This window comes from Lutjanus erythropterus, chromosome 4 (genome assembly GCF_056507025.1).
Source record: "Lutjanus erythropterus isolate fLutEry1 chromosome 4, fLutEry1.hap2, whole genome shotgun sequence".
NCBI lineage: Eukaryota > Metazoa > Chordata > Actinopteri > Lutjaniformes > Lutjanidae > Lutjanus > Lutjanus erythropterus.
In genome coordinates, this window is record NC_139320.1 from 43,363,679 (window position 1) to 43,385,839 (window position 22,161).

Genomic DNA, 22,161 nt, shown 5'->3' on the forward strand with positions numbered 1-22,161 from the left:
TGTGCAGTGCTCTTATCTGCTGGCACAAAAACACCTGTTACTGGTGTCACAATATCCTTTCATGCACCTGTGTCCAACAGTTAGAGGCTGAATTACACTTTTAGGATGGCCAGACAGAGAGATGTTCCACGAAAACTCTGCATATGCATATGCAATCCATATGATGAGGAGATGTATCTTGGAGATATATGTCTCTACTAAAATCTGGATGACTGTGCTTGCAGCAAAGGATAGATTTACCACATTTTATGCACAGTTGCGACCATAATCCTGCTGCTGTTACTATGGTAATGAGATGCCAGCTCTGTCATCAGTGCCACTGGCAGAGGGAGAAATTATAGGACATGATCCCTTCTCATCTATCTTAGTCTTCAGAGAGAGCGACAGAGAGGATTGTATGTGAGCACCAGTATGTGTGTTAAGTGTGTGTGCTTGTGAGGTTTGTGTGTGAAGTGTGTTTAGGGTAAAAAACAGATAAAATACACTGATCTCCCAGCACTTTAACACAAATTGACACATATGCTGCTTGACGAGGATGATAGATAGATAGACAGACAGACAGATGGTAGATAGGTAGAATAACTATGAAACTTCATGACTCCATCATAAATTTGACAGTGTAATGACATCCTTATAACAATTGTATTCATAACACAATTCTCATGACAGTCAATGTCAAAACCAACCACATGTGACAGTGTAATCTCATGTTTACACATCAAGCTAAAACATTTCTTTAAGTTTGATAACTAGGCCTGCAATGGCATGTTATGACAGGTTATGTTGTCTTGGTTAATGTCAAGTTGTCATAACAAGGAGTTCTCAAACAACTCTGTCAGCTTTGCATTGAGAATTATATCATTTACTAAATGAAACTTAATTAAAACAGTCATAAACATTCATAAAGACTTTACATTCACGATTGGTGTCATGTCTTGGCTATGATGGTGTCATGTCAGCCTTATGCGCACACCTTCAAATAAAGTGTTATTGAAAGAATATGTTGACAACACATTAAAAATTCACATCTCAGCAGCAGACGGTGTGTTAAAAATACCAAAAAAGAATAATAGAAAATAACTTTGCTCACACTTCCAAACTGTTTAAAAACATACACAGACTGAGCTAGAGGTCGTTTTTTCTGTATTCAGGTGATAGCAGCACTGCTTCTGGCATCACATCACATCTCTCTCACACGCGCACACACACACACACACACACACACACACACACATACACAAACACACAAACAAATATATGCCAAGACATGGTGCCAAACCAGGCAGCCAAGCCACCCGCTGTTAGACTCATGACCTGACTCTAGATCATCACATAGCCATCTGCATGGTCACACACACACACACACACACACACACACACACACACACACACACTCACACACACACACATGCACACACACACACATGCACACACACACACACGCGCACACACACACACACACACATACTGGGTGACTTGACAAAGGCTCCAAAGTGATGCTATCCATTGACGGGGGAGCGTGCAACACAGTCTGCTGGTTGGCGTCAGATATCAGTGGGAACAGCAGCAGCCTCTCCACTGCTCCAAACTCACCAAATCTGAGCACTTGAGCTCAAACAATCAGACTGCCCATGATCCCAACATTACTGTAAGCCGCTGTCAGATAAATCTTTGTATCTAACATGAGTCAGCGCTTCAGGAATTAGGCAAAGCCAAAGCATCTTCAGACTGACGTCCCAGCATTTTAAATATACTTCAGCAATACGTCATCAGTGACTCAGTTAAGATAAGAAGTTAAAAATGTCTGTTTTTGCTGTAAAAAACTCTGTTCAGGATTAAGAGGTTCAGTGTGATCTTGTAATTCACGAGGGGGGGAAACAGCACACAACCAAAAAGGTCAACGAGTTTGCAGTAGGAACCATAAATATATACACTGTGTATGTAATTTGTATTCAGTGCATTTCAAAGTAATGTGACCCAAACCCTTGAATATAACATAACTCATTGGAATCAGTTGACAAGTAAACAAAATAGTGCTTTTTATACAGAAAAACAGCAGCTTCCCCATTTACATGTATTACAAGTCATATACATACATACATACCTCTGCCCGCCCTGCTTGTTGAAGGCGCACGCCAGCGCCACAACCTCACCGGTGGCCCTGCTGGCCACTGGTACACAAAGCATGGAGGAGATCTCACAGCCCAACATGCTGGACAGCTGCCGACGCTCCTCCTGAGAGGACAGAAGAAGAGAGGCAGACGAATCAGTCCAGCATGAAGACAGATGAGGTAGATAGATAGATAGATAGATAGATAGATAGATAGATAGATAGATAGATAGATAGATAGATAGATAGATAGATAGATAGATCATTTCTCCTTACAGCACTGATGTCCTGAAGAGTAATTGACTTCTTCTTCTCAACAACTTGACCAAAACGTCCAAACATCAGCTGAACGGAGGAGAGAAAAAGAGAGAGATAAAACTGGGCGAGGGAAAATTTGGTAAGGTAATGAGGGTAAGAGACAGAAAAGAAAGAGAATAGTTGAAAGAGTCCTTGAGATTCTGTTTGAGCTAAAATATATAAATAAAGGTTTACTAAATTCTGAGCAAAGTCTATTACATCCCTTGTTATATCAGCACAAATAGACCATCTAGGGTGTGTTTATTTGTGTCCTAATATCTCTCTACACAAACTACTATCAACATTTCACACATCATTTAGCCTGAAGTACACAGTGTATTTGCACCATAATAGAAAGCCTGTTAAAAATGCTGCATCTGCACCATATTCAGGAACAGGAGACTCAAAAGAGACCAAAAGGAAGTGATTACCTCTCTTGCCCATATTTTCTTAATTATAACCCCTGCCAGGGATTATGAAAGATTACATGTGGGAGGTTTATTCTACCGTGTCAGTCAAAGAAACCGACACCCAGGGTTACAACACTTGCATTAAAAGTATGCTTGTTAAAAAGCGCAACAAGCCTCCCTGAATGTATCACAGCCTAAGAAACACGAATGATGTGAATGACGTGACGTGAATGAATGACATGATAAAACAAATAAGCTACAAATGGATGAGCAACTTGTCGGAATAGTTTGCTTGGTTGCTGGAGGTACTTATCTATAGTCAGTGTATTACCTACAGCAGATGGCGCTGTTACACCCCCAGTTTGGAGAAGCAGCTGGAGTACTGGTGCAGGAAGCTAAGCAGCGTACTGCTGTGGACAGGGTCAGCAGCAAAATGTATTTTTGCCACTTTGCTCTCTCCAAAACAACCAGACTCCACTGGCAAAATGAGTTGAGCTCCTCCATAGCCTCAGTCTGTTAATTTGTTGCTGTTATTTTTTGTCACACACACAAACAAACTAACAGAACAAGGCAAAGATAGACCAGCAACTCCTGAGATCTGTAAGGTAAAATGACAGATTTTGCCAAAGGAGTCTGGTTGAGCCAGAGAGATATTTGGCTTATATAACAGTGGTTTCCCATCAGAGAGGGCTCTGCCTTGGCAAGGTAGAGTGGTGAAAATATTCTAAATATAGTGCACACTTAAAGTGATATTGATTTTTTGGTGGCCTTTGGGGCTTTTTTAAGTGGCTGAAATATGTTTTGCTGCTGATCCTGTACACAGTAGTTCATTACTTACCTTCCTACTCCTCTTCGCTTCTCCAAACTGGAGGCATGTTGACCACCATCTATTGTAGGTAATACACTGACTATAACCTCGTACAACCCCACTTCAAATAAGTCAAGGAACACAAACAGACCAATTAGTGCAAATAATGACAGAGTGAATATTTCTATGAATAAATTATTATTTGTTGGTCTCACCGGGAAGCTGATCTCCTCCTCAAGGACTTTGTCTCCAACTACCTGAAGATCACAGAGGTCAAAGGTCACTGGTTATTCAATTATCAATGTCCAAATTGCTCTTTGGTAATTGAGTAATCTGTAAAATGGGAGATAGCTTCGTGTGTGTGTGTGTGTGTGTGTGTGTGTCTGTGTGTGTGTATACCTGGCAGAAAAGCTGGTGGTTATCCTCGGACACCAGCAGCAGACAGCAACACTGCGAGTGAGTCTGCTGCTGTAGCTGAAGGAGACCAGAAAGCAAAACATCAGCCCATCACAAAAATCTCTCTATCAGACTCAGTCAGATTGTTTTTAAAGCCTCAATCTAAGATTCCTTGAGGCAAAGTCAGTCAGTGTGTAAGAGTAAGATTAGAAGTCAGTGGACAGTGGAAAATGACTGGAGCTGAAGGGGCAAGAATGAAGGGGCAGGAACTGAATACCCTCTTTATTGTCTTGCAGTAAGCCAAAATGGCCAATTATATGTGTGATACACATTTCTGCAATTTACAGAAAGGGCAATTTTAATATCTCTCATAATAAAATCTGGAATAAATTTAGAGTTTTATAATACTAAGATAGCAGTGGGGACACGATTTAGATTAGATTACATTCAACTTTATTGTAATTTTGCAGAGTACATGTACAAAGCCAATGACATGCAGTTAGTGACTAGACAGAAGTGCAAAAAAAGTTTAATATTATTTACTGATATGTGCAGGTATAAGTCAGAAGAACTACAGCATAAGTAATGCTATATCTTATAGTAAGTATGGATTTATTCACGTTTTAGAGTAAATGGTCAATAATCATACACACTCCCATTAAAATGACTACCTTGGTAAGAGAGTGTGTTTTTTGTATGTTATTAATTACAAATATGCCATGTAATCTGTATTCTGTATCTGACATTTCAAAGTAATCTGATCCGACCCTAACTTTATAGGAAAAACCATAAATAAATAAATAAATTCCACCTTCTTAAATTTAAATATTTTCTGGTTTCATTACTCCTCTGTGACAGTAAACTGAATATCTTTGGGTTGCATACATAACAAGACATTTGAGGATCATCTTGGGCTTTGGGAAACAGTTATCAACATTTTTCACTGTTTTCTGACATTTTACAGACCAAACAAGTAATTGAATAATCAAGAAAATCATTGACAAATTAATCAGTGATGAAAATAATTGTTAGTTGAAGCCCTAACAATAACTGTGTTGCATTATGCAACAGAGTTACACGAGATCAAGGTTTTTCTTTGAATGTGAAATCCTTACATGAACCGCACACACAGGTGTCTGCGCTCTGTAACACCTGCAGAATCACCACCAGTTCCCTGCTGCTAAAACATTTCATTCACATTCATAGCCTGAAATCCACTCTGAGGCGGGAGCACACACACACACACACACTAACACACACACACACACACACACACACACACACCTGTATGCCCAATGGCAAAAAATTGTATAGTACATAAATATATACATGATCTCACATGCATGCTCACACACCCACACACAGTTATAAGAGCAGCGTTTTCTCACACAACATTCTTCCTAATCCACAGAGCTGGATAGAGAACAAGCAGGACAGGGATAAACACCAGCCGCTGCCAACACCCAGTCACACACGCAAGCATTCAACACGCACACACGTGTACTCACGCACACATACAGAACAAACATACGCACACACGTAAAGCATGTCGTTGCACCCACATATAATAAATAAGCCCCTCCACCCCCTTTTCCCCCAAATGCTGTTAATCCCATAAGATCCGCCCCAAGCTCTTCCCACCAAACTGATGATTCTTCAGCAGCAACAATCTCCCGCTCCTTTTCCTCCCTCCTGCCTCTCCTCCTCCTACTACCTTCACCCCTTTTTACAACTGTAACAATAAACAGGCGAAACAAATCATGTCGGATTCAAAATACATCTTTAAACCCCTTCAGCGTTTTGCACCATCACAAACTCTCCCTGTCCCTCCTTTCCGATGCAGGAATGAAAATACTACAAATTCAAGTTTTGAAGAATCAGAAGCTGATGTTTTATATGCAGGCTGCGCTGCTGCAGCGGTGATGTTCGACCCCATGGGTCTCGTGCTGCAGTGTCAAAGTAGCACAGGTGTTTCTTTTTTTAAAAGAGCAGATTGCTTTAAACCAATTTTCATACAGGCTTTATGACACCGACAGAATACAAAATAGAAAATGAACAAAAAAATGATTATGCACCAGAGCCACTTTAATTAAGTAATAATTTAAGCAAAAACAATTAACAGAGTGCTTTCACTGCTAGTGGTATTTGTAAAATCTGGTTTTCATGTTATTAATTATCAAAAAACAGAGCCTTCCATGTTTTTTAATAATCAAAACACACCGATAATTTCCCAGCCTTTTTGTTTTTGTGTAAAAACATAATGAGTTCTTGTGATAATCAAGTGGGGATGAAATATATTCTGAATGTCTGAATCTCCAAAAGTAGATTTCCTTGACATAAAGTATATTAAGGCTGCAACTACTTTCATCACATCTGCCGATTGTTTTCTAGATTCATCCATTTGGGGTATGCAATTCTGGAGAGAGACTGTTGATATTTGAACTCAATAGCCAAACAAATTTATCCTCCCTCCAGTGCTCATTCAGGAGATTTACAATCTCACCCCCCGACAACTCCCTTCCTTCTCCTCCATCCTGTGTTTAAGTACCAGAGTGCACCGCAAACTGTGGCTCATTTCAGGTCATGTAATAACTTTTCCTACAGTTTACATACATTAGTCAACAAAACTGACCACACTACCAACTTCATGAATAGTTTCATTATGTTGAGATTATTACAGGGCTCTAAGTCCATCATGAACGCTCTGTCTCAAAGCGCCCTGAATGCATTATTAGTACGTAAAAAACTGTGCTCTGTCTGATCGGTGCCACACGCTTTAATGATAATTTGATCTTCAATTGCTTAAAAAAACAGATCACACAATTGCCTATGTTCTATTTCCTCACTTGGCAAAGTATCAGCCTGGTCCACTTCGGCAGCACTCACAGAACAGACAACCAGTGGACCAGATATTTGCTGAATTTGATTAATTAGAACTGCACACCCCATCTTTAATTGTTTGGTCTATAACAGGGGTCTCAAACTCAAATTATTTTGGGGCCACTGATGGTATTGTCATGTCATAGAGGTGCCACTTCAACGTTCAAGTGCTGCAAGAAATTACAATGTTTCTGAAAATTTACGTTTTTTCAAAACAAAGAAAAGCACATTTGAGATGCTTGAACCAATAAAGTCTTGATTTTTCTTGCGGAGACAGACACTGACTTAGTAATTTTCAAAACAAATTTCAAAACAAGTCTGTCACATTCAGCAAATAGTGTGAAAAAAGAATCACAAATAAGTGCAAAAATCTATTAGGATTCTTGGAGGCTCTGATGGACTGAGACTTTGTCCCTTTGATGCAGTATAACCTTCAAAACTCTGCTTGCTGCTGCGTCTATCTCATATTTTCTTTATCAGTGAATAATTCCATACATTTAAAATGTTGTCAGGTCTCTGCACATACTGTAGCTGAAGCCTGATATCTCCTCTCTCCCTCTGCTTTCTCATCAATCTTTACACCTCTCCCCCTGCCTCCCTCCGTTTTTACAGAGAATCTATGATATATATGGAACAGGGCATACTATGGGGAGACTGATGAAGTATGTGTGATAAAAAGCTTGTGCTATAGCTAATGACAGGAAGAGGGGAACAAGTCACCGGGAAGGATTTCGTGTTTTGCATGTACTGTACGTCTTAACCCCTGTGTGTGTGTGCATGAGGGAGTGTATGAGTGATCTCAACCACTTACATAATTGATGACTTTGAGCTGGAGAGAGGCTGCATCAAGGTCAAAGAGCTCACCTGAAGGAGAAACGGAGAGAGCTATGGGAGTAAAAACCAGAGAGAAGCAAGGGCAGACTGGCGTTAAGGAAGACGGGGGGAATGCAGAGCATGTACGCATGTGGACAGAAAGCAATCCAGGGAGGGATGCATTGAGACAGCGAGGTCGGGGAAGGGTGAATGGGAACCAGCTAACAGAGGGACTAATAATGAAGACAAGACAAGGGATGGAGGGCTGCCTGGACTGCAGATGAAGACAAGCAACGAGCTGGACAGGCGAGGCAGAAAGCCGAGGCGGAAGAGAGCAAAGGCAACTCATATTTGTTGACAATTACCAGGGAATAAACAACGTTGATGTATGTGTGTGTATTAGTGAGTCTGCTTCCATTATGCATGAGATTTTAAACAGTGTTTTTGCAAAGCGCTGTGTTTTCACACAGGAGCTGTCACACATTCCCTGTGCCACAGTCCATCTAAATTCATAGAGCTGTTCATCCAGATGGGCTTACTCTATTAACATACTTCACCTCATATATACCAGTGTTTGTGTGTGTGTTTGTGTGTGTGTGCGCGCAATTATGTTTGTCTCAGAGTCTTGTGTTTACATATACGAGCTGTAGGAAATGTAAGCTGTATGAGAGAAAGTGAACAGAGAGGTTTATTCAGTATACCTTGGTGACACCTTATAATAACCTTCATGAATAAATAGTAAATTAGAAGTAATAAGAATTAAAAGTTAAAGAGTAACTAAACCCGCTAACAACTTTTTTCAGTTTAAAAACCAATGTTTGGGTATTTAGTAGTGTTGTTGATTGACATTTTAGTGAAAAGTTTTAAATTCTATATATTGTGTTATAAATGTGCATGGTGACTGTCATCAGTTATAACCCAGCTACTGCAATTGAATTTTACTATTGGCTAATCTTAAGGCAGGTGACATATGGTGGCGGCTTTCTTACCAGCCTTACCCCTGTCCAACGGTTGTTAAAAAAATCACACCACGCCAATGTCTCCTGACTCTGCCTTCTAATCAGACCCACCTTCCCCCTGCTCCTGCTCTTGAAACAGCATCTGCAAATATATATTATGTATATATACTAATCCAGACTAATTGTTCATGTTTTTTAACCCTCCACTTAGTATTATTCAACTGTGGCAGTTCTGACGGCTGTAGAAGCTCCACCAGACTGAATTCTTTCCCTCGATTGATGATCTCATGATAAACAGCAGACTTACAGCACCATGATAATGAAGTTAGTTTTAAGTTGGATATTTGACAGATGCATCCAGGAGCATCTTCTTCAACATTAAACTTAAAACCAACTTCACCGCGGTGGCTACCTACTGACCCAGAGACATACAAACAGCAGAGAGCCTCAATCTCAGCCTCTCTCAGCCTCTCTCAGCTACAACACAGAAACTTTTGACGTGACGTGACGTGACGTGACGTGACGTGACGTGACGTGACGTGACGTGACGTGACGTGACGTGACGTGACGTGACGTGACGTGACATAGTACATACTAAGTACAGGAGGTCTTCTAATCATCAGGTGCAACTTCAGAATAGCCATCTAAATAATGTTTATAGATGGTTTACAAATGAATTGTTAAACATTAAAAGTGTTACAAATATCTGGTCTGTCTCTTTTGGTGATGATTTCTTTACAAATCATTTGGTATTCAATAACAAATACTTAATATACAGTATAAAAAGTTAGAATGTGTACCATAATAAACTGTGATATATGATACAATACATAATTTATAAAATAATTATTTTATATTATGTAAACTAATGATAAATTAACAAATCGTAGCATTATTAATAATTAGTAAATATAATTAATATTGTTTGTCAACAATGAAATAACTACTAACTAAAGTTTAATTAACTATCAATTTACCAAATATTAATGATGGTTATTATAAAGTTTTAACTGTGCCTTCGTGTGTGTGTTTATGATTGTCTCAGTGTTAGTGTATGTACGAGCTGTAGGAAATGTAAGATGTATGAGATATGCCTTCTGAGTGCATATGTGTGTGTGTGTGTGTGTGTGTGTGTGTGTGTGTGTGTGTGTGTGTGTGTGTGTGTGTGTGTGAGTGTGAGTGTGAGTGTATGCATACCACAGAGTTGCAGGATGTTGCGGTCCAGTTCGCAGTAGTCCTGGTCTGAGACGTTAAGGTGTAGCAGTGCATTGTGGGACTGTATGGGAGAAGGGCTGAGAGGAGGCCTCTGGTAGGACGTGTGAACAGCCTGGATTCGCACACACGCCACTGAGGCCTGTGATGTCATGCACGTGTGCAGAAACACACACAGAACAAAGTCAGTTTGACAGAGAAAATCATCCAACTAAATACTGTTTGATTTTTATTAACTTTCATACAGTCCTTCAGAGAACCAACAAAAATTAAGGGAAAGGCCGTTGAAGCAGACATCGTCTATTAAATCCCTTTTGAGCGAGTGAGTGTGAATGCAACAAGTTCGTTTTTGCAGAAAATTTCAAGTAGCCAGACATTTCCGGAGGCCATTCAACAATGGATTGGTCTCTTATCAATATTGATGAGGTCAGTCCATCTAGGATTGAGGGTGCATTGGTATTAATTTTTTTATGAAATGGAAACAGGCTGTCTGGGTTTCTAAACCTAACTTCCAAAATCCTCTTATTTTACTTCATCTCAGGTAAGGAAATCCTAAATAGTCAATCCACCTGGCACTACGTCTTGCTGAGCTAAACAGCTTTGCTACTAAAAACAAAACAAAACAAACTTTGTAACTGCTATTATTTAAACATAATGAAATATACATTGAAAAACTAAACAAATGGACCGAAAACAACAATGACAGATGTGTTAGGGGTTTTGGCTAAGGCTACTGTCAGCTAGCGTTAGCTATTGTTGCTAACACTACCATTTAGCTTCTGTTAGCTAACACTACTGTTAGCGAACACTGTTATCATTAGCTTGTAAGCTACTAATACAGTTGGAAAAGTGAAAACTGGGACACTTAACAATTTACAATTGTTAGGAGAGTTTATTTAAGATTTTGGGAAAGAAATTTGTTTAATACACATTTCCTACATTAATTTAGGAACATTACTTAAATTCTATCCTTGCTTTTGTCATTACTTTTGCTGCCTATGCAGCCTTTTGATGTGTATTTTATTTAGATCTCTGAGTATTTTTATGTGCTCTGCCCCCATGTCCCCATGCATAAAACAGTTAATTAATTTATCTAAATTAAGTTTTTATTAAAAAACTGTCATTAATATTTCTATATATTATTCAATCATAATCCTAAAAAACAGACACATAAAGCATATTTTATACTTAGTCTAATTTTCACCCTATTTAACAGACTCCATCTGTCAGATTCCTGTTAAGAAAAAATACTGGACCTCAAAATCAAAAGGAGCTGTTACACATATTAATTTATTCACTAATCACAGTGTCAACCCTGAGCCTGAACTGGACACTCAGTATTTTTGTTCTTGACTTCAAACTCGAACTTGTTTTGACATGTATTTATTTTGTCACTGGAGTAATATGCAGGTAAGATGATGGCTGGTAATGTATTTTTGCATCAGTTTGGGGAAAGACACTTGAAAGACAGTTTCTGATTCTGGGAAAAACACTAAATTCCCCAAAACTGTATCTCTTAACTGTCTCTTTAACCAAAAAAGACTTATTTAGGCTATGTGATTTTTGATAACTAATGCAATAAGTAATGAAATATTTTTTCACTTCCATTCACTGAGCCTCGGCTGAAACTGTTTGGCACCCCGCTGGGGAGGCTGCCTCACACTTTGAAAGCCTCTGGGCTATGGTTTATCCCTTCTGGAAAGACACCCTGATGAATGTGTTGGTCAAATAAATATCAAATCTTTCAGTAAGTTAATTACTGTTGCCAAGTTTTGTTTCTTTTGGTACTTGTGACCAAAACAGACAGAGAAAGAGAGAGCTTACATGTTTTTCCAGCACGCTAAGATGCAGTTCATCCTGATCAGACAGTGGATTACAGCCCACCTGCAAAACACACAGACATTTCAGTCCAGTGCAGAACATTGCCGCAGACCGTGCTGCTTCTGTCGAGGTCATTTACTGCCTGAGTGTTAAATAAAACCAAATAAATAGGTATACTTTATTCAACTGTAAATATGTATTTTTATATATTTTCTTAAAGGACAGTCTAATCAATGGTGATTTCTTTTGCTACGGCAGTTTGTTAATTCACTGAAACCCAATTATATGTCCTTGAATGCAAGGACTCACCAGTAAGACAGCAATGGCCTTGTCCCCCTCCTGGTCCAAAAGTGGAATGACAACAGCTGAAAGCAAGAAGAAAAAAAAGCATTCATAATACATGCATTGATTCAGACAAAAGAGACTTCAGTCCTGCAATTTTCTTTCCATGTCCTTGTCTCGCTCTTAATCTTATTTGTTATTTTTTCTGTTCCAATACTAATAGAAAAAATGAACATAGAAAAAAATAAACCAAACGTCCTTGCAAAAAGCGGTCTATTCCTTTCTTTTCTTGTCTTTTTATTTGTTAGTCTCATCGATGGAGAGAAGATAAAGACAGCAGATCTTTAAGGACAAAATAAGTTAGAAGATAATAAGATAGAAGAAGAAGATAATCTTTGCTGCATGTGTGGACGGCAGACAAAACAAAATGTGTTTACCACATTGGTATCTAACTACCTCTTACTTCTGCAGCATCGGTAAATGTTTATCTGTATTTTATTGATCAGCAGAGTCCAGACTGGTCATGAATATGTACTTAAGGATGCCTCCATGATTTTATCCCTCCAAGTTATTCTCTCATGCCTGCTTTCAGGTAAAAAACAACAAAAAAGGTAATTTGAAGAGAAATGCATTTTTCATTCTGCTCCATTTGAGTTCTTGCATTTTTTTTTCATTTTTCTCATCATAAAGCTTTCATTGCTTTTTTTTTTATTTTTGAAGGGGGGTCTCTTGAACAGTTTTACTGCCCACACAGCTCCATACCTCTCCCTCGGCAATCATCATCTCTTGTTCACTACTTCCCTCTCTACCTTTTTCATTTGTTTATTCTCCCACATTCTCTGCTCCTCTGCATGCAAAAGGACACACATCCTCAAACAAGCGCACACACACACACACACTCAGATGTTTGCCCATTTGTCTGTCCACCAGCATCATTCAAGCCCCTGCTGCACACACACACACACACCTCTTCTGTGTGCTGGTAACGGCGCTGCGAGGCAGATTCTGTATTTCTCTGGCAGTTCAGAAGGAGGGAGGCCGGCACACTGACATCGCTTCAGCTGGTCCACGATACTCCTGAGACAGACACATACAAGTTTGACTCAGGTCTGAGAAAGACAATTACCTACAGCACATTAGTCAGAGCGAGAGAAAGAGACAGAGACAGTCTGTCAGACACAGAGGAGACAAAGAGGAAGAGGGGATTTGGAAGACAATTACAACGAATGGAAAAACAATCAGCAGCATTACAAAAACAGAAACGTTTTGGTCATTGACACCAACCCAAACATGTCTGAATAGAACTATTATTCAACGTGAAATTATATGAACTCAATACAGTAGTGTGTGTGTGTGTGTGTGTGTGTGTGTGTGTGTGTGTGTGTGTGTGTGTGTGTGTGTGTGTGTGTGTGTGTTTGAAAATGCTGGCCAGGTGTGAAGCCAGGTGTGAAGATGGGGATTGTCAGAGGGGAGCTTTTCTTATGCTAACATAAGAGACATGGGGCCTCAGGAACGAAGCCATTTACAAACAAATTTCCTGTTATTTTTGTTCATATCCATGATTTGTTATTAATTTGTTAGTTTGTACTTCTCTTAAGTAAGAGATAATTTTACAAGTGATCAAGAGCACTCTTACCAAGATAAGAAAAAAAAACAACTGCATTTTCAAATTGTTTGTCCGATGCAAAGAAACACAAGGTAATTTTTAAAACAATATATTTAATTATTCTTTCTAATATTTAGGATTATTTATACAAACATATTTAATTTAAATATTTATATTCATATAAAAAATATGATCCCATTGGTTTACTAGTTGGGGGAGGTGAGAGAACATTCAGACCTGATCAAACAAAGAGTTAAAGAATCAGAATCAGCTTTATTACATGTACACATGCAAGGAACTTCAGAGGAGTCATATTTTACAAGTCTTCCCACATCCATTTCCTGCCATTGTGATGGTTATGCCATTGTTAGACTATCAATTCTAAATTTGTAAAGATAAGCACATCACCGGTTTTTATGCCCTGACGACTGTCATTTACATTTTCAAATTCTTTAAAAATAAGTCTTTATGGTATCAGATGTGATATAATGACCAGTAAACTATGCTGTGACACCCATAGTAATAAATAAAACTGACACATTGACACTGAGAACATTGATTTCACTGCTGCTGACGTTCTTCTTCTTACAGCTTTTTGTTCGTGGCATTGCTCCGATTCTCGGGGATGTGGCAGAATATTTGCACAAGGTGCACCACCTGCCCTTATATAGTGTTTAAGAGGTGTTGCTGTGAGTGATGTTACGCCCCTTCAATTTACAATCAAGTCGAATTCATCATTCAGCACATGAGGTCGAAGGATTGGTTTATTCTGGACTCAAAGGATACAAAGACACATACATTTGTGCACACGCACACACACACACACACACACACACACACGGCAGCATCACTGCACGCCTCAGTAAGCACATAGCTCAAACCTGCATGAATATGGAGATGAAGGACAAAAGGAAGGAAAATTGTTTCACTCAGGTAAATTCATGATATATGTGCCTCACATAATAATTTACTGAACCCTCCAGCAGCCACACACACACACACACACACACACACACACACACACACACACACACACACACACACACACACAAACACCCCCACATAACAGCAGTCACTCCATTACATGCTCACAGAGTCTGAAATCCCCTCAAACCATTGGAGCCAAATCTCTGCATGGTGCATTGATTTGTAAGTGTCCATTTATTTCAGCTCACCGAGGAATAGTCCAGTTCAGTCAAAAAACATTCTCATCGTAGTTTACTGCTGTGGCAAGTACAGCTGACCTTTGTGTAATGTCATTGTTCAAAACAGCTTTCCTGCACCATCATGAAGCCAATTTATAGTAGACATGGCAAAGAGCGAAAAACCCTCCCAGGGGCAGGAAAAAATCTGCTATTTATTTCTCTCTGTGCACATATGTGACATACCTATTAGATAATGAAATTGATGTTTAAATGTCTGCTGTGTGGTGTATGGAGATAGCCATAAGGTCAACTAATACTAACGCACAACGATAGCTGAAATTGAATGACATATGGGTCAAAGCTGGCCTGGTGGGCGGTGTGTTTACAGTGACAGCAGTTAGCAGCAGCAGTAGTACAGCAAAGACTTGGAGATGGACAGTTAAAAAGACTGCGCAGATACAGTAAATGTGTGTGCGTAGGTGTGTAGTTGGCACTCACAGAAATCAGCTGGTGATTAATTGATCTGGGTGATGCTAATGATGTTGCTGCTACACAATGAGCTCCATTTGTCCTAACTGCCATCATTAAGAAACGCTGCAGTTCCTAACAGCTGATGAGGTGTTAATGTGCAAAAAATATGTCGAATGTCTGCATCATTATCTCTTTATTGTAATATAAGCAATTACGGCTGCAATATGTAACACTTCTGCATTAAAATGTCTAAAAACGCTAGACATGTATTATATATTTTATTAAATTGTGCCCTTACTTTATCCCAATTGATTCTAACAAAAGTCAAACCTAAAGAAATCCATAATTTATCAAGATAAAGGAACATTTCCTATTAGCTGCCAGTTCTATAACCTCTAGGAAAACATGCTAACATTAGCTACCTGGAAGAAGCACCACCTGTCTTCTGATCATGATGCAGTAACCCAGAGATGACCCCTGGCCACATCAGGCCACACATTTTATACCAAAATCTCAAAAAGAAAGCAGTTACATGATGAAGTGATTACTGTGAAAAACACTGAGATCTTCACTCCTCTTCTGACCTTTGTAAGCACATTGAAGTAAGCTGCACATACTGGAGGTGAAAATGTAGTCAGTTAGCTAAAGATGTCTGTGGTAATTTTTCATGTGTATTGTTCATCTTTGATGCTGCTTTGATGGCAAAACCTTATTTTATAGCTGGTGATCTGTTGGGCTTTTACACTGGTGTGCTTAAGAGAGCAATAAACCTGACATAATGCCAACTTCAAAGTCAACGGTACTTTCATTATTTGTGTAACTTGTACTTTGATTCATTTATTAATCAGGTACCTTTTTTACTTTTACTTGAGCAGGTTTCTCAAACGGTAATTTTCCCTTTTGAGTACAGATTTTCAGTACTCTACCTACCATTGCATTAAAGTATTGTATTATTTTCTACATTTTGCAGATGACGTATAACAAGAAAGACGTGGTCAGCAGTGAGTGAAAACCTTCCTGTCTCTTTCTGCTGTCACAGTTATTAGTTTGCGTGTTTGTTTGATCAATTGTGCATTTTAAGCAACTCACAAAAAACTTGTCAAACACAGTGTGCCAGGCAGTGCCATAAATGTTGCATGCTTGGACAACCACCTACATGATGTATGTGCACTGTATAGTTTCCAGCTGTTGATTTGGTGTTGTTTTTTTGTTGTAAGGTGAATATGAGACTGAAAGCTACACATCACTGCATCAATATTTCCTATTTATATTGGATCGTAGACCCCTTATTTATTTTGTTAGGTAGTTTTGGTCATATGTATCGCCTTATCTGTTGTATCTCTGTCTTATCTGTTATAATGTGATGTTATATAATTTGGTTGGCTGAAAAAGAAAACTAAGATTAGCTGAAGATTTTTAATCCAAAATGTGGGAAAAACTGTGCAATATTTATTTTCTGCTCTCTCACATTAAAACACTAACAAGAGACGTAGTTCGATGACGCTGTGAAGTGGAGTGAGACTGTGGGAGATGTTTTCTTCGCTGTTCAACAACCACCACTTCAGACGAGTTAATGCTTTATTCACATGTTCATGTCATTATATTTAGTCATGTTTGCCAACTTCCTTCCACTGACGTATCCTGTTTCCCCGGAAGTCATTGCATCTAGCAGCTTGTAGGAAACAAACTGTTACTGCAGATTTCTCTGGGTTTGAACACTGTTGGAAACATCTGGGATAATAAGTACACAACTTATGAATTATATATATATATATTTATCATCTATTATATGTCTATAAGTTTTAGACATTTTAATGTAGAAATGTCACATATTATAGCTTTAATGTTTGATACATATATATTATAGCATTCTTACAAACTGACTGTTGTCAACACAATGTATAATGGCACAAACCATGCAATCAATAATCACCTACAATAATAATCTGCATATTATAGTAAATAAAATATGAATATCCCTTTCTTAAAAAGTGGAAGACAGTTTAATGTTGTTGAAGGATATAAAACTAATCTAGAACTGAAACGGTTCATTGCAACAGTTGTGCAAACGCATTGTGTACGTGTACCACAGTCCTCTGTATCTCTTAGTCCTTGGACTGCGTGTCTTCCTTTGCAGCATTTCTAACAATAGCTTGTTTGGCTATGAAGCATCAGTTATCTTCTACACAGTAAATGGTTTAGAGGATAAACGATCATGGGAGCTGTCTTGGCTGAACTTCTTTGTGCATTTTTGTATTTGTGTGTGTGAATGTCTGTGTGGACGTCCAGTTAATGACTGAAAACACAGTGGCCTTCTGCCTCTCAGCTGGGTTCATTGAGTGTGTGTGTTTGGGTGTTTGTGCTTGTTAGTGTGATGTTTGTGTGTGTGTGTGTGTGTGTATGCCAAGGTCTTGATAACAGGCTTATGTAAGCAGGTGAATTGGAGGGAGAAAAGTAACAAAGTGCCCTGTAGCTCTTTTAATATCCCCACTACCTCTAGCCTGCATGCAGCCCTGACAAATGTGTGTGTGTGTGTGTGAGTACGTGTGTGTGAGTGCATCGGGTTGCATGTGTGTGTGTGTCTGCTTAAGCATGTGTGTGTGCGGCTACATGTTTGTGTGGCAATGAGGTGTTAGAAAAAGGGCTCTTGTCTGACAAACAGACAGTTTCATCTATAATGTAGTGTTGGTTTTTGCCGGAGCCTGGGCAGCAGAGGCAGTGGCACATGGGGTTGTAGAGCTTCAGAGAGCACTTAAGAGAGGAGAGGATCGCTGTGTCTCGCTGAGGGACCCCGGGCGCTGTCACCTCGGCTATTAGCCCTGCAACGCTTCCGCAGGGAGAGGAATTGAAGGTGAGAGAGAAAGAGGAGCGGCGGCGAAAGAAGGAGAGGAAGGAGGGGGAGCAGAAAGACCGAAACACAGGCTGCTTAGTGCTTCATGGCTCCTTGGGGAGAGCGTGAGCCAAGAGGAAAAAAAGGGCAACGACAGACTGATGCGGTGAGGTGGGAAGGTGGAACAGCGGATGACAAGAGAGGGAAATAGTTTGTGAGGGAGACGGGAGAGGGATGTCTAATAAGAGGGAAAAAAGTGACATAAAGGGAGAGTCTTAATGAGGGAACGATAGAGATGACGGATGAGGAGAGAAAATAAGAGGTGGTAAAAATGAGAGGAAAAGAGAGACGGAGGAGGTCCTCTTGTGTCTCGATGATGAGATCTCTGTCTTGGTGACACTCCTGTCTCTGTGTTGATGATGTGATTTTGGACTGAGCGCCTCATATTCATTCAGGTGACACCTGCTTTTCACACAGAGAAAACAGACATCTCCATTTCCCCTCCTCATCTCTCCCTCATTCTATTGTGAGTCATCTACACTGTGCTGTATAGACACACACACACGCACACACACACGCACACACACACGCACACACACACACACACACACACACACACACACACACACACACACACACTAGGGACAGACCTGAATCCAAATATATCATTTGGGAAAGCACCAATGATGTGATGGAAACAGATATTTCTGCTACCTGAACCTGCTTGTTGTCATTTGGGGAAAAAAAGAACCCAAAATGTAACGCAGAAATGATACGAGTATTACTTCTTACTTTAATCTTAGTGCAAATACTTAAAGAAACAATATTTAGAATTGCATGTCCAAAAATTAGTACAGCAGTCTAAATAGCAAGTTGGAGCTATAGGTTGTATTTTAAATAGGTTCCAATCCTACTTAATATCCAGTCTATGATTGAAGTGAGTTCTTCCCCCCGACCCGTCCTCCCCAGACTCAAGGAAGCTCAGGCAGGCTGCAGGAACAGTGCAGGAACTTAAGACGAGCACAAATTGTAATTTGACAATAGCAGGCAACGACAAGTCCTCTACTGTAAGTTGATCAGCTGTTTATAACTCTGTTCATTGCCTGTTGAAAAAGCTGAAAATTAACAGGTCAAGAAACCTGGGTGGGGCATAATTTAAGATGATTCCGCTGAACTGAAGGGAAATCTGTTTTTATATCTTTACTCTACTGAGAGCCTATTTCAAACGCAAAACAGAATCTTTTGATCTATAAAACTTTTTTCAGTTTCTAATTGCTCAATAGCCCCCAGTTAAAGGGGTGGGGGCGGTGAGGTTTCAGTTTATAAAACTTAGTTTAGTTCAGTATTAGGTTAGAATTTGCTTGATTTTGACATGATGTTCCATACAAACCACGCCCTCTTCTGAGGCCTCAGGCTTTTTGATCCTATGTATGACATAAGCAGAAAGCCACGTATAAGTAGTGATTTATAAAACCTTACTTTGACATGGAAATCTTATGGATCTAATGGAAAGTCAAGACTTGACTGCAGTGATTTTCCTGCTTGTTATGTTGGATTATGGCAGTTTGGGACACAAACCTTTAATGAACTTTTCATTAGCTTTATGAACAATGTGATGGGAATCATCAATTAAAGTTGTGAGGAATTAATTGCAACACACTCCCAAGTGACATGTTTGCTTTGTTAATCAACTCACTATTCAGTCCACTGAATAATACGTGTTGCCTGGCTTTAATCTCCTCTACCATCACTGTGATCTTGTCTTCCAAAAAGTTTGCTTTTCCTTTTCATCCATTAAAGTTTCTGACTACACCCTCATCTGTGGTTATTTTATATAAGGAGAAATTATTTTAATGCAGGGACTGTCAATTTGAACTTCATTTGAGATGTACAGATCACAGGTGCATAAATTACATATTTTCTTACAGATCCCCTGTAAGCAAGTTTTTTTTGTGCTCAGTATCTCTGATGAATTAAACTTAAAGGGACAGTCCACCCCAACTTCAAAAATACATATATTTCCTCTGGCCTGTAGTGCTATTTGTCCATCTAGATTGTTTTGGTCTGAGTTGCTGAGATTTGGAGATTTTGCATGTAGAGATTTCTGCTTTCTCTCCAATTCAATGCAAGAAAATGGCACGAGTCCTGTGGGGATCAAAGAACCAAAAAATACATTTGAAAATCTCAAAACCAGTGTCTCTCTCTCTCCAAAAATCATGACCCAGTTGCTAAAAATAACCTTGCTGTGAGCAGTTTCACTCTTTCTGCAGTAGAATCTAATAGAACTACTTTAAAATCTACCAGAACTACTTTCTTTCTAATAGAAAACAAGTAGTTCATCCATGAAACTGCTTACAACAAGGTGTAGGGATTATCTTGCATAACTGGGTATGGAAAAAGACACTGGTTTTGAATTTTTCAAATGCATTTTTTGTGCTTTGAGCATCACAGAGCTTGTACCATTTAGAAACGTTATATTGTAGAGAAGGCAGAATCTCTACAGTTACTCCTCCCCCAAAAATCTAGATGATAAATAGCACTACAGATCAGGAGAAAAAGATAAACTTTTGATTTTGGGGTGAACTGTCCCTTCAAGTGATTGAGGCCCCTGGTCATGAACACAAACACAGAGACAGATAATTATGTTGGTTGAACAGATGCAAATAAAATAATGACGTCTCTGTGGACCTTTAACACAAACACACACACACACACACACACACACACACACAGAGACAAAGAGTAGGGTACACACCTGATCTTCCCCTCCTGTGGCAGTTCATGCGGTGGGTCATCACACAGCAGCCTAGAATCTCCCTCCAGCATGTAGACACATACACACTCCTGGAATGAAACACACACATCAACGCACACAGTCATTTGTAATATTAATCAGATTCTAATTAATTTAATGAGTGATGAGTCTCATCCATTTGCAGCAAACGTCAGGGCCTCTGTTTGCTGGTCTTATGTCAGGACCGAGGCTTTCAGGTCCACTGCTCTGAATACTAACAGGAAGCTCTTTATTCAGGTAATAAATCAAGGAAATGTCAATTATGTTCAGCTGTTTGTGCAAGTAGAGTTTGTAGAATGTGTGTGTGTGTGTGTGTGTGTGTGTGTGTGTGTGTGTGAATACCGTGCTGGGTAGCAGCTCCTGTATGCTGTCTCGAAGGGCCCCTCGCAGCGAGCGTGCGTCGACAACCGCCGCCAGCCGCAGCAAACCATCCTGGGGAAGGAGACAAACAGATGCCCTGATGTCTGTTTGGTTGTTTGTTTATGATCTCAATGTGCGGCTCCAAAAACCTGGGGCCTTGGCTGTATTTCTGTTTTTTTCTTGTTTTTGTGGGTACAAGGTTTATGTTACAACAACTCTTCCCCAGATATTCAGCTTGGCAGGCTGCAAAGGCATCTGAAACAATATTTAAACTGTGTCACACTCGGTAAACGCAGAGCAGCCTGCGCTTGTTGGCGGCACAAGTGACGTACTTAAAAATGAACCGAACTCAGATATCGTCAGGGATTACTGGAGTTAGTTTTGCTCTTCAGGACACTTGATGCTTTTGTTTCATTTTGGCACCGTGAAAACCAAGCACTTGACAATTCATTTGCAGTGTTTGCCAGGCAAGAAGCAGCTGATGATTCACGAAGTGACATTTGGCGGTACTACTGGTAAAGATCTCATGGTTCACAAATTACATAACAGATATTTTTCTTTCTTATCATTGCTGCATTCATTGAAGATTGGACAGAAGCACTTAGCTTGGAGGAGAGTGGTGGTTATCTTAATTACAGTCTTCCTCTGATCAGTCTGATCAAATTTAACAAGAGCCAATCTATTTTTATCTCTTTTCACTCTGATAAAATATTTTTCCACATCAAAATTCACTACACGCAGAAATATTAAAGACAGACCGACATCAAGGATCTTATCTCTGGGGCTGGGTTTTGAAATGAACTAGTTGGTTCTTAGTGTTGTCCAAATATGTAAAGACAAAAGTGTTCATAGTTGTCACAAGTGGCTACACTCAGACAGCTGCAAAAGAGAGGAGCAAATATGCAAAACCAATAAAATTAAACACATTTGACAACAAAATACCAGACACACTGAGTGTAATGAAGAT

The 22,161-nt window shown here is 39.4% G+C and overlaps 1 protein-coding gene across 2 annotated transcripts in view; it reads right to left on the reverse strand.

The window, feature by feature from the left end:
• The window catches only part of pde2a (phosphodiesterase 2A), a 223,201-nt gene that overhangs the window by 23,368 nt on the left and 177,672 nt on the right, over positions 1 to 22,161 (reverse strand). For both annotated transcript variants that reach the window (XM_084718087.1, XM_084718088.1), the window contains exons 3-13: positions 21,177 to 21,266; positions 20,796 to 20,884; positions 12,956 to 13,065; positions 12,016 to 12,071; positions 11,710 to 11,769; positions 9,871 to 10,027; positions 7,713 to 7,765; positions 4,025 to 4,099; positions 3,841 to 3,882; positions 2,387 to 2,455; positions 2,105 to 2,235 (exon numbers count right to left, since the gene is read on the reverse strand). In XM_084718087.1, coding sequence (XP_084574213.1) covers positions 2,105 to 2,235; positions 2,387 to 2,455; positions 3,841 to 3,882; positions 4,025 to 4,099; positions 7,713 to 7,765; positions 9,871 to 10,027; positions 11,710 to 11,769; positions 12,016 to 12,071; positions 12,956 to 13,065; positions 20,796 to 20,884; positions 21,177 to 21,266 — 932 coding nt within the window. The remainder of the gene's footprint in view (positions 1 to 2,104; positions 2,236 to 2,386; positions 2,456 to 3,840; positions 3,883 to 4,024; positions 4,100 to 7,712; positions 7,766 to 9,870; positions 10,028 to 11,709; positions 11,770 to 12,015; positions 12,072 to 12,955; positions 13,066 to 20,795; positions 20,885 to 21,176; positions 21,267 to 22,161) is intronic.